This window comes from Zingiber officinale, chromosome 5A (assembly GCF_018446385.1).
Source record: "Zingiber officinale cultivar Zhangliang chromosome 5A, Zo_v1.1, whole genome shotgun sequence".
Taxonomy (NCBI): domain Eukaryota; kingdom Viridiplantae; phylum Streptophyta; class Magnoliopsida; order Zingiberales; family Zingiberaceae; genus Zingiber; species Zingiber officinale.
The window spans coordinates 71,508,029-71,521,693 of NC_055994.1; the positions used below are offsets into that span (position 1 = coordinate 71,508,029).

The window sequence follows — 13,665 nt, forward strand, 5'->3', positions numbered from 1 at the left end:
CTTTTTCTCCTTCTTCCTACAACTCAAATTAGATTCAAAATGAATTGAATTGAGTTTAGGAGCTACCTTCTTCTTACCCATAGGACATCTACTCTTGTAGTGTCCCTTCTCATTGCACCCGAAGCAAGTGATATGATCCTTTGACTTCACTTCGGTGGAGGTGTATGCTAGGTTGACCACTTCCGAGACCTCTTCTTCATCCTCTTCACTTGTCTTGGATTCTTCTTCAATTCTTGAGGATGTTGATGATGACGCATCTTCCTGATCCACACTTGTGGATGGCCTTTCTTCATCCTTCTTCTCCTCGGATGTTGAGTGCTCGTCACCTTCCGGTTGCTCCTCCTCTACTCGAGCTTCTTCATCTGTTTCTTCGGATTTTTCTTCTTCTTGTGTAGGTAAAGGTTCTTCCCATTGAACCTTCTTTATCTTGCTCCACAAATCGTGAGCATTCTCGTATTTTCCTACACAGCTCATCACGTCATTAGGCACAATATCAATCAAAATGGATATTACCTTATCATTTGCCTTTGATAGTGTGGTTTGCTCCTCCGTCCAATGTCGTGAACGAAGCTTCTTCCCTTTCTTGTCTTTAGGGACTTCAAACGGCTCTTTGACCACCATCATGGTGTCCCAATCCGTGTTGAAGAAGACCTCCATCTTCATCATCCAATACGTGATGTCCCATAAGCCTCTACCTTCAAGCTTTTGCGGTTCAATTAAGTCGGTCATCTTTGCTTTCATGGCGGTAAGTCCAATGGAAAGCGGTCTCGCTCTGATACCACTTGTTGGGGGATCGGACGGCCGGCTTGAAGGGGGTTTGGATAGACGGCACCCCCAAATACTCGCTTCTTTCTACAACGTTAGTTTGCGCAGCAAAAATACAAACAAAACAAACAAGCTTAAAGATAAAGGCAAGAAAGAAATGCAAACCAAGCTACACGATCGTTTAACGTGGTTCGGAGATTAGGGCTCCTACTCCACGGCTGTCCGTAAGGTGGACGATCCTGATCCTTCGGTGGATTACTCCCCGGCAAACTCCGGCTAGCTCACGTAGCTCCTTGTGGGTGGAGAAACCTCACCACAACCCTCACAAGAACTCTTTTGATGCTACGGCACAAGTAGACTACTAATAGAGATTAACCACCTCTATTTCGTCAACCTCAACCAAACTCCCAAGGCTTGGTTATATAGGCCACGAGTTGGAAAAGCCCGCCTACCAGCCGACTGCTAAAACATGCAGTTGACTGCCCTTTGTGGAAATTCGACCGTTACATCCCAACGGCTCGATTCCACACTAACCGAGCGAACAGAGACATTCTGTTCGCTGCCAGTCGACTGCGAAAACATGCAGTCGACTGCTACAGTACTGTTACAGTAACACTATAGTACTGTTACAGTAAAACCCTAAAACTAGGATTTTACTCCGAGTACAATCTCTCATGCACTCGTACCCTCACCCTTACGACTCATTTGACACTTCATTTGCAGCTTTGACCTCTTGCATTCAAGTCTACTTCCTTTGGCTCTCGTCCCTCGGATGCATTCAAGCCCGCGGCTCGTCCCCAATGCCATCCTTCGCGTATGCCTCGAAGTCGCTTCCCTCGGCCCTTGTCCTCGCTGCCTTGTCCACGGTCCCTCGGATGCTCCATCCTTCACGGGACCCGAAGCCATCAACCTGAGTCACATGTGTATCCTGCAGTCCTGCACAACTCAAGTACACATATCAAATACAAGGGTGAACCTAACTTAAACCCTTTGCCCAAATACCAAAACACATGGTCCCGCGGACCATCGGGATTGCTTCAACAGGATAGACCAAGGAAAGTTCGTACTTTTTCAACCAAAACCATGTGTTTTGGTACTCAAGATTTACAACTATTCACACACTTAGAAGATCATTTTCGCTTTGTTGGTAGGGACAGACTTGACCACATCCAAAATTATCTTATTGACAATATTTGGCATATCCCTACACTTCCAGAAAGCTCTGGACATAAAATTGCAGTGATAAACATTCTTTCCAACTATTTTCTTACTACTATCCAAAACCCAGCAAGAAAGAAATTTTCCTGTTACATGGTCTTTTCAAGACCTCAGGCAGAGGTATACTCTACATGGGAAGAAACCAACTTAGCCATTCAAAACCTAGAATATCTATATTTTAAGGGTTATTATTCACTTGAAGAGACTTTTACAGCAGCCAGAGCCCATCTAGGGCCACATTTCTTTGTTAGTACAACTCTGCAAACATCACCAATACAAGCTACTACCCCTGATACAAATACTTTTACTTATGCTCAAGTTGTACAATATACTCCTGAGAATAGCCTGGCAGAGACTTCAACAGAACACACCATTACTCCTATCAGACCAGAGTACCTAACTTTGGCTCAACTTAAAGAATAAAATAAGACTACATCTTTACAAAGAGTATCTGAGATGCGCCTGGTAGACTTCCCAAATACTATTCCTGAGGACATTCATACTTATGTTCGCAGTCTGGCTGAAAAATCTACTTTACAAGCGTTTATCGAATTATGTGAAGCCCTAAAAGCTTTTCACAAAACACCTCCTGAAGGAATGACTATTGTATATGAAGCTGAGTTCAGCCCAAAGCTTAAATGCCAAAAGAAAGGACCATCATGTATAGAATCAGATAAATATGGATGGCAATGTCAGCTTCTCTATGCTTCCAGAAGAGTTAACACGGATTATGAATCCTACATTACTACGGCTTACAAAGGGAGACAAATTACCGCTTTTACTCTTCTTGACTATGGCCTCTTACATAAATTATGGGTTCATGACCCAGATTCAGTTAAAGATTTCCCAAAGAAACTGGGTACTGTTATTTCTACTGCTTTAGAAGAAGAAGAAATGTTTGTAGTATGCACATTTGACAGTACTCCTCAAAAATGGTTGGACCTCAAAATCGAGTCAGCCCGACATTTAGTTAAAATTGACGTAAATGAAGTTGGTGGTTACCAAGCCGAGCTACAAGACTATCCTACAGACCCAGACTGTGATTGGGAAACTCCTCCCTCCTTTTCCGACCAACTCAAACACTGGAGAGCTTCAGTCCAAGGGATGCATTGGGATTGGGACCGACTTGAAGATCCTGATACTTATCTCCTGGTTGGAGAATCATTTACTGAAAAAATTTATTGGCCAAAAGATATGAGTACCAGGTTTTTCTCTTTTCACTTTACTACACAACATACTACTCTGTTTCAACATTACCAGAAGAAGACAAAGAGAATGAGTAATAAGAGGTTAGCAAGTTCCGTCCTTTCAACTAGAGTCTATCGAGCTGGATTAGCCAGACACAGAGCACCAATCCAAGCTTCCAGCTCACAAGCACCATCTTTGGACTCAACCGGAGAAGACAACATTGATAATATGATGGACAGCTAAGAATGACAACAACCGTACTCAACAGTGCCACCACTACTACAACAACAGAACTTAACAATGTCACCACTACTCACTAGCGCCATCACGACTCACCAGTGCCACCGCTAAAACTAATACTACTTTCCACTGTCTTTTTTGCAGATGTCTTCCTTTAACCCTAAACAACACTTTCATTCCACCTGTCCTACTTTCTAAAGATGTTTTTCTTCACTCCCAAGTAAATATTTCCTTCCTCCCAAAGGCACCTCTCCTCTCTCATCTTCCTCTTCCTCTTCCTCCCAAGGCATCCCCTACACGCAACTTTCTCTTTGCCTCCTCACAGTCTCTCAACCTCCCTCTCCAGCTCTCTCTCAAAGTTCTTCATTTCTTTATGTAAATATGTAAAATATTTAATATGTAATGTCTTTTAGGATATATATATATATATATATATTCTATCTTACCCATAAAGGACTATTATATTGAATAAGTGCTAGTGCTACAATTTATAGCAATTTTATTAACTAGTGTAGCCACGAGTCGTTTGCTTGCTGCAGGAATCGAGGCGGCGGAGATATTATGGAGACTGAGAGTGTCGGCTCCGTCGCCGGAGTTCAGCGGCCGAGATCGACGCTACGGCGAAATGCATTAGGAGAAGAATTAACTCTGCGCGATGCCTTCCCCGTCAACGCACCTCCTCTGGATCGCACCGCCTGCAAGAAAAAGGGGCATTTGTCGCCGGACTTCCCCAAAAACGACAAGGCCGGACCGGGGACGCCGGATCAACGAGGGTCATTGGAAAGGCAGTGCCCCTGCGGGCGAGGGCCGTGCGTCGTGCGGACGTCGAAGACGGAGAAGAACCCCGGGAGGCCCTTCTACGCCTGCCCCGGTAAGGTGAGTCGAAACCTAACTTTTCATTTCTGGAAATTTGGGGTTTGTTGGAAGGAATTTTTTCTGGTGCTGTTCACTTGGATGCAGACACTTAGAACAGAAATAACTGATGGAATCAACGCAACGTTTTATTAGCTTTGTTTCCAGCCAGATGTGAGCAATGGAAGGAAGGAAAGTTCCCAAAGTGTAAAATAACTATGCAGTTCTTGTCTCTCCTTTCGAGCAACGAGCAAATACACCGTGACAATAAACAACCAAACTATCTGTTCTTCTCCTATATCACTCAGTTTTTGTCTCCCCAAAATAAACAAATGAACTTTCCAAAATATATGTATTTTTTCACTCTCATAAACTAAGGAAATTAAGGCCACACAAGTTTCAACCATAGCATATCCCAAACTGATGGATCCCTTGTTGATAATAACTCATGGAAAGTGAGCCTCAATTTTGGCATGTTCAAAAGGGTAGAGGAAAGAGTTAAAACTTTGGAATTAAGGAGTGGTACTGAAAAATGAGAACAATAAGAAGTATGTATAGTAGTGATTTTAGGCAATCATTGCAAGTCTTCTGCAATAATGCCAACTGTATATCTTAGTTTGAAAAATCAATTTAGGAGTCTGGTGTTGTAACTCTTATTTGCATTTTGGTTTTGGTTTTATTGCAAGGATGATAACCTTTGTGAAGTAATGTGTTGTTTTGATCTCAGTATCCCCAATGCAGTGGTAATACTAGTAAAATAATAATAAAAAAAATCCTGATGGTTAATTCTTTTCCTGTTTTTGATTCCAAGATTTGTGTTGGTGATGAATAACCAGAAGTAATCCATTAATTTACAAGCTATTCTTGGATTCATGTTGAATTTAAAATTGCACTAAAGTGCAACTGTTCTAGTTTGAGGCAAGCTGCCGTTATTTCTCATGGTGTGACAAAGCGGATCAGCCCTTCAGATTTGGTATTCCTTTGGAACTTAATCAGCAGAATGCACTCAACAGCCCACTAAAGCAACATGGTGGTTACAAAAGTCCGACCAAGCCTTACGGCCAAATTGACACTCCAGAACCTCCATCATGCGCTTGTGGTGCTGGGAAATGTCGGTATCTGAAAATGGAAAATGGAATCAATGCAGGTCTCAGATACTTCGGCTGTACGATAAAAAAGGTAATGCTGGTTAGCATCTATTTATTTATCATCTCTGTCATTAAAGAATGGATTGTGTTGTTTTAGGCATGTGGAATGCATTTCCTTGCGCTAAAGGGTTGGTTGTCTGAATCACTTCTTTTTACAGTATTTAATCTAGTTGATTGCCACTGGTTACTAGTGTGTTGATCTGTCATCTTCCATTATGTGATGTAGTAGACTAGTAGAAGCTTCAAATTATTTTGAAGTCTACATAACCTTGCCTCAATCAGAGTAGCAACTTAACCTCTGCTGTTCCTTCATTAAATAATTGATCATTCTTTTCACATTAAACTGCATATATAAGCCATCAAACTTGTGATAGGCATGAAACTCAACCCTTTAACCAATTTTGGTGTAATCATTCCTTTTTTTTTTTTTTTTTTTTTTTTTTTTGCCTTTTCCCTTTTTGATATTTCCATATGTTGTTTTTGTTAACGTTATAAACATGATGGATATGTTATTCTCACTTTTGTAGCCTAGTGGTAGCTTGATTTCCTGGCCTGAGATAGGAGCAATACATTTATATTGAATGCAATTGTGAACCAACATACTTTCCATAGATGGAAGCACAGTAGACTGTATGTCTCATTTATATTGAATGCAATTGTGAACCAATATGCTTTCCATAGATGGAAGTACAGTAGACAGTATGTCTGAACCATCACCAGCAATTATTCTTATTGGTATGTGCTTCACGTCATTCGGGAAGCATGATCATTGCTAACAATATTTTTTTTTCCGAGAATCATTGTTAGCATTGTATCATGTTGTCCAGACTTGGTCTGAAGCATGAAATTGTTTGACGCATCGAAATGGATAAAGAATAGTGAATCACATTGTGGAGAGCTGAGTATAATTTCTTAGATGAAAGAATTGTCAGATTGAAATATTATTTGTTTATTCTTTCTTTCAATATCTCTATACAACATTTGAAAACATCACTCAACGCAAATTTTTACCAAAAGAGGGTAGGAGTAAATTTTATTGGGAATTGATAGGGACATTGTAGAACTTTGAGTCATAGATTGGACTGGATCTTGTTATCCTAAAGCTTTTGATTTTTCTTTTAATGTTTCCTTGCTAGCATTTCTTGAAAAACGAATGAATTTCAATTTTTTGATAAAAAAAATTAGTAATTTTTTAGGTTAGCATTGTCATAATGCTAAGAGAATGCTAAGATGAACACACGAAGCTACTTGACAGATAAAATAAAAGAAATACTAAATTTAGGAGACTGAAGGATAATAATGTGGTGAAATGGTCTGCAATGTTCAATGTCCCCTACTAGATGTTATAGAGAGAATAGTTGAATTGATTGGATTGGAAGGGACAAAGAGATCAAAGAAAAAAAAAACTAAAGATAGTTTATACATAATTTAATTGCATCGAACATTTTTAGCAATATAGATTTATGCAGTCAAATCTCAAATAGCAGACACAACTAAGGCTCTATTTAAACAATTTGTACAAACAATGGGAACTAAATTTTACCAGGTGTTGTAGTATATGATTTGTTCTCTTCGAGTTCTCAACATAAGAAAATTATATCTAGAATATCACCTAGTGTTGATTTGTTCTCTTCGAGTTCTCAACATAAGAAAATTATATTAAGAATATTATTTAGTGTATCTGTACTTTAAACTTTTATCCATGCACTGACCAGAGAAATTATTGTGTTGCATTTGAAATTTATGTTCTTTTTCTGTGTTTAACTCACTTTGCCAGACTAAACAAAAAGTCTGGTTTATATTTACCAGGGTCAAGGAGCATGCAATTTTATACAATGGATTGATACTCCAAATCCTGTTACACCATCTGCAAAAGATATCCATCTAGAAAAGAATACAAAGTCAGTGCCTGAGAAGCCAACAACTTGTCAAATTGGTCAGAACATGCGGCAAAACCTTTTGTCTCCAAACAAGGTGCAGAATCTAAGAATCGGGGCAGCAGGAACAAATGGCCGCGAATTGGAGCCCATGCCAATTGATGTTCCAGATGACACAGAAACACCAGTTTCACCAAAAAGGCTACCTGGTGAGCTAGGGTTATGTTCTCCTGTTAAAAGGCTTAATTTGCAGCAAGGAGTTGCAAGCACATCTAAGTCAGGAAGATGCTTCCGTTGCGGCAAAGAAGGGCACTGGGCAAAGGAGTGTGTTCAGCCTCGTAGTCCTTGCTTCTAGGTTCAAATGAGGAAAGCTCGATCCCTACGAGGGACTGCTCTACCTAACTTCAGTTGTCGGCCCATCATATGTTTAATACACTTACGATCTCTTTGGAATTATGGCCGTGAGTTTCTATATATTTATGTAGAAAGTGCCCAAGTAGCTATCTTTCTTAATGTACTCTCTTTGTTAGAATGTTGTGGCATCTTAATGTATTTATGGTGAATGGTATCACTATGTTGCATCTAGCTTTTCAGTTCAATGTCTTTTGTTTGATAGAGAGATTGATTTGTATGCCTTTGTTTGTCCCTTTATGGCTGCTATGTGGATTACTAGGTCATTCTTCTGCACATCGAATGATTTCTAGTGTCTTCCTTAAATCATGAGTTGAAAAGATCTTGAGCAATGAGACAGATGAAATCTTTCTTTTCTCCTCTTCAGTCCATTATCGAATCCCCTCGTGAGTTGTTTTAATTTCTTGTAGTCAGAAGAACTGTCCTAATAAAATTGTTCTTTTACGGTAATCTTTCATATCCTTTACCAACGTCCAAAATTTGGGGTGAAATTTTGATGAAAATTAAGTTGGAGCTGCATTCAAACAAATTATATATTGTTGGATCGCAGGCTTTGCTTGTTTGTTTCATACGATCAAAACAAATTGTTATCAATAAAAAATATTTCTTATCCAGAGAAATTTTCTTTTGGGATGAATATCATTCAAAGAAAACCACTTTTTCTAGAAGAGATCATAAGTTCTACTCTATTCATTTAGTCATTCTTTATCCTCACGAATGGGTGCAATTGGTATTTGGATGGATGACTATTCTGATAGATCTCCATAGTAAGACAGACTATGAACACTTTAGCTCCACGGATGGGTGCAATTGTTATTTGTATGAATGACTATTCTAATAGGTCTTGAGGTTAGACCTCAAGATCAATTTTTAATTGATATAAAATATTTCGTTAGGTATTTAAATAAAATATCTTAATAATTAATCTATTTCATTTTTTTTTATTTGTATTTTATCAGGATCAATGATACGAATCATTTAGGATGAATAATATCACCTATGAACAGTTTAATCAATTCTGTTGAGTTAGATTCGTTAGTAGAGTTTAGAGAGCCAGTCAAGTTGCTTGATTTGGTCAAATTGAGTAGCCCAAGAAATTGAGTGGACTCGTCTAAGTCAACCAGATCGGCCAAGCTTGGTAAGCCAAACTGCTTGATAAATCCAAACTTATAAGAAAAAATATTTTTTTTGTATGTACATCAAATATAAAATAATGTTTAAAACATTTCAATATGTACATAGAAATAATCTATTTGTTTCAACAAAATATTTTTCATAAATAAATTATGTTTCTACAAACAAATAGAACAAAGACAATTCCCATAATATTTTTCAAAATAAATAAGCCATTCGAACAAATTAGACAAATTGAGAGAATTAATTGAACTAGACTGTATAAATAGAATAGGTTTTTTTTAAAAAAAAAAATAGAGAATTCGAGAAAATTAAATAGGACAACACGCCAAACGAGCCCAAGGAAACAGATACATTGAATGAATTGGATGAGACAAATGGGCTAAGCAGGACAAATTAATTAAATGGATTAGACATACCAACCAACCTAGGAAATGAATCAGGGGCAATGGTGGGCGTTCAATTTCTCAAGTATTTAACTTATGAAGGTTGACCTAAAAAACTTAAATTGATAGATTGTCCGTTGTAAATACTTCTCGATCTATTTTAATAGTCAATGAAAAATTTTTACATATCTGAATTTCCAGATTAATCAACATAAAATAGACATTTTGTATCAATTAAAAAAAATAAATTAAAAGGTCCTCAAACGTGTAGCAATAAGATATTTATGTAGTCTTTTAAATACTAATGATTTGATTCTCAACTACGATATACATACCGTATGGTATTAATATTTTTCTTTAGTACAATGAAAATGGTTGGGTGAATCAAGGAAAATATTTTTAAAGAGTAATTTTAATATTATATATGCAATTCCTTACTATGAACCCAATAAAAAATGAGACAACATCAATTTTACTCACGGACCAAGTTTCACAAGCTCCATGCATCAGAAATCTGCCAGAAAATCTTATGTTGTTAAATTTCTTTCTTTCCCCTTTTTCCAGTTATTAAGAATTTTTTTTATGTTGTCAAATTTCTCCAAACATTGGTTTCTCTTTCAATTATTTGCATGAAAACTAGCATATTTAAGATCTAACTTTCACATGCCTAAACCTAAAAGCATTGTACTCCCTAGCACAAACATGTTTTACTAGACTCAGGCAGAAACATATTTTTGCATCCTAAAATCGCGCTTAAGATCTCCATTTTCTACCTTAAAGCACAAGTACACTAGATGACAAATAATTTAGGGTTTATTGTTTATTTATTCTTTCACATGCCTTGTGGAAGCAAGCACAAACCAACAGTCATCCCATCTCAGTCAATTCTGACTCCATTTAGATGAATGCATCAGCACTAAAAAAACTTAAAAAAGAAGGGAGTTTTCTTAAACAAAAGTGGATAAACTAACCTTAAAGATGTTGCAGTAATCTTGGCTGTGAATCCCCATCTTCATCTGTAATGAAGATATGAGAAAAAACAGTGAATTTGCCTGTAACATCAGAATCTGCAATTTGAAACAATATGATTCATCTGAAATACTGAATTTTGTTAGCTTCTTTTGGTCCTTTGGTCTGTTCTAGGTTCATGGAAGAACAGGAGTAATGGAGAAACTTTGTGGCGTTCCTGGTAGACTTCTTAATCTCTTTTTTAAAAAAAAAAATTGTACCATGTGATTTCACAATATTAGCAATCCAACCGACCATGAGGAAGGTATCAAGACCAGGTGCAGAGGAAATTTCCTAATCTTCATAGTGTGATAATAAAATTTGCATGCTAAATATTTTATTTTACATGCAGAGGAAATTAAATACATCTACTGACTGTCTGACTCAATAAAAAAAAAGAAATTAAAATCGAGTTTGAGGTTTTATTTTCTGAACAAAAAACAATCTGGAATCTCAACACAAAAGCAAAAACCAACCAGACACGAAGGAAATATATATATAAAACACACACAATTTTTGGGCTTTTGTAGTCCAGTCAAGTTTTTAACAGTTTGGTTTCATTGAATTTTTGGAGTTACCTAACAAAGTCAACTGTCAGGGAATAGGAGCCTTGGCTTCCATGGTTAAGTTTTTATTGGAAGCATCTCAAGTTGTGAGTCGAGGCATCTTCTGGTTGGGGAAAGAACAAAATTTATCTTGTCAGAAGAACACTGAACGGATTTGTTTAAGTAACTTACCCTGGAATCCAAGATCACAAAGGCTCTTGCTATAAGATACTATGCAGGTATTTACAAGGGCTTTTTGCTTTATTGATGGATCATGAGGATTAAAGTTTCAGTGACTGAGTCATATCTGATTACTTTAGAATATATGCCAACAGTTCGCTCTTCACATGCAACCCAACAAATCTTTTGACTCATTCAGGCTTCCATGGGGCCTGCAGCAATAAAAGAAATACACAAAATTGAACTCTTCAGTTTAGGAACAATTTTTTTAAAAAAAGTTTGGCTTTCAAAAGTGTTTGGATTGTGGAGTTTATCATTGATCTTGCTAAATTGCTAGCACATGGATGAGCAATGATAAGCCATTCATGCTTGGCTTTAAAAACCTATGCACGATTCAAAACATGATAAGAATTAGAATTCCCTTAAAAGCAATTGAATGTACCTAATCTTTTGATTTAAGTGCCAGAAGCTCTTTGGACATAAATGCTCCTTTCGTAGTTACTAGCAGTGTTTGCAATCAGATCAAGTCAAGATGAAATAGTTTGCTCCATGTATGCCTTCTAAACTGCCTTTCGTGTCTGCATTGCAAGATCATACTGTAAGTTGATGAAGCAGCAATTGAAACATGAAGGATATCATGTCATATATTACATTGGAGGTGAAAGACACAAATCTTCCGGTGTATCATCAAGAAAGTATGTTCTATATGTAATAAATAATTTTAATTATCTAAAGAACTGCTTTAACTCATTATGCTTTGGAGAATAAAATAAGGCCGCTCCTGTACCACTTCTGCTCCCAACTCCCATAACCACCAAAGGTCATATGCATATCAACTAATATTCAAATTAAATAATACCAAAGACATTAATTATCCCCATTTGCTACATTATATGAAATCCAAATATATTCTCTCATTCATAATATTCAAAAGATGTACATGTCTAGATAAATCAATGTTTCGATATTTTGTTGACAGATTAAGTATCATTTTCTTATTAACAATCTTTTCAAAAAGAAATGAATATATAGATGAAGGATAAAATAATAATGAAAGATAAAAGTAAAGTAATCATAATTTTCTGTGAGGTACACTGGACATATGATTGATTAGCATCCGATCTAACAATCAACTTATAAGAACACTTTTTCTGTTCATGAGTCCATGCTAAGTAGAGGCAATTGCATATTGTAATATACAAAAGCATTGGCATCTAAAGGGAGTGATAGAACATGCTAATCATTTCTGGTGAACCACATAATCATGTGATCACCCTCATGATTAGCAACTCCATACCATGAGAGAATAATCAACAGATTTAAAGAAACTAAACAAGGACCACGCTCATGGCTTCTTAATTAATGCCGACCTCAGACATGACTGCAGTAGATTTTCTATGTCAGCTTTCTGAGATAATATTTTTCAGATAGCATACTGGATTATATACATCAAATATAATCTATGAGCATGTGACATTCTAGTCTAAACTTACTACAAATGGTCAAATAACTCCCCAACTAAGATACTTGACTTGAAAAGGAACATGCTCTATGACAGTTAACAGAGCTAAACTCACAATGTCAGATTGTACTCAGAAGAAAATTGTATAGTCAGGCTTTCAGCAATTCAAGAATCAAGTTCAAAAATCATATCGGTTCATGATGTACCTTCACATACCTTTGCGAGTAACAGAGTTTTGGATGGAAGCGTATGACTTCCAACAAGCTTTTCAAGTGAATTACAAGGACTATTAATTTGAACTAAAAGGCAGTTCCATAATAATTTTGTGAAGAATAACAGTATCAGTTACTGCCCCATACTAAAAGCAAGAAAGCTAATAAAAAGAACAGTTTTAGGCTCATCTCACTTTCAGAGTGATTGGAGCTAATTCTTATTCTCAATACTGATTCACAATCACTCTTCATGGTGGGTCCAGAAGAGTAGGTACACTATGCTACCACGGTTCAATTGCCACTCACTTCTCAAGAGCTGCTTGATTCGCATCTTTGATTATGCCAAAAACGACTGTCTTTTTCATAGCCTAGGTGCGTAGTTGACGGTAGCCTAAGAGCATTCAAGAGCTAAGTTAAAACAAGAGTAATTATATGGATGCTTTAAAGTAATTGATTAAACAAATGTCACATGTATGGGAGTCCATGAATGTAATTTTTATATGGAAGAAGGCAAGAACTACTAAGTGTTTTTAGATATTGTATGTATTAAAGGCATTTATTCTTAAATCAATTTGATCAACTAGATCTATTTAGAAAGTTTACGCATGCAGTAAATCTGAAAAGCACATAATGGAACTGTGAGTATCACACCTATTGCCATGCCTGCAAGTGGTTCTCACTAGGTTGGATTTTTGATATCACACCTACTTGTCTTCTCTGCAAAAGGCTACAAGCGTTACTTAATTTCAACTCGGTCAATAATAAACTTCTTGGTTCTGCAAACCAATTCCTTACATGTTCCCCTCTCAAGTCAAAATATTCACTTGAAATGAGATAAACTTCAATAAACCATTAAAAGATTGCATGTTACTAAAACTTTGATCCACAAAGTGTTATCCCACCACTCGATATCATTATATTTCTTTCTGATCTCCACTCTGAATCATTAGATTGACCACTATTGATCAAATTAAACATGGCCCAACCTTGTTATATAAAATGTCTATCGATATATTTCTCCCACCAGTCACCACTACCT

General features: G+C 36.9%; 1 protein-coding gene across 2 annotated transcripts; it reads left to right on the forward strand.

Moving 5' to 3' along the window:
* The first annotated feature begins 1,717 nt into the window (after nucleotides 1-1,717).
* On the forward strand, nucleotides 1,718-7,907 carry LOC121980566. Of its 2 annotated transcripts, none has more exons than XR_006111594.1 (3): nucleotides 1,718-4,287; nucleotides 5,176-5,442; nucleotides 7,189-7,907. XR_006111594.1 is itself a non-coding variant. In XM_042532661.1 (3 exons), exons 1-3 carry the CDS (start codon nucleotides 3,973-3,975, stop codon nucleotides 7,641-7,643), a joined length of 1,005 nt encoding a protein of 334 aa, XP_042388595.1. In that variant the 5' UTR covers nucleotides 3,698-3,972; the 3' UTR covers nucleotides 7,644-7,907. The 2 variants fall into 2 exon arrangements, 1 of the variants encoding a protein (XP_042388595.1); XM_042532661.1 differs by having other exon boundaries at nucleotides 3,698-4,287; nucleotides 7,221-7,907.
* The last annotated feature ends 5,758 nt before the right edge of the window (nucleotides 7,908-13,665 follow it).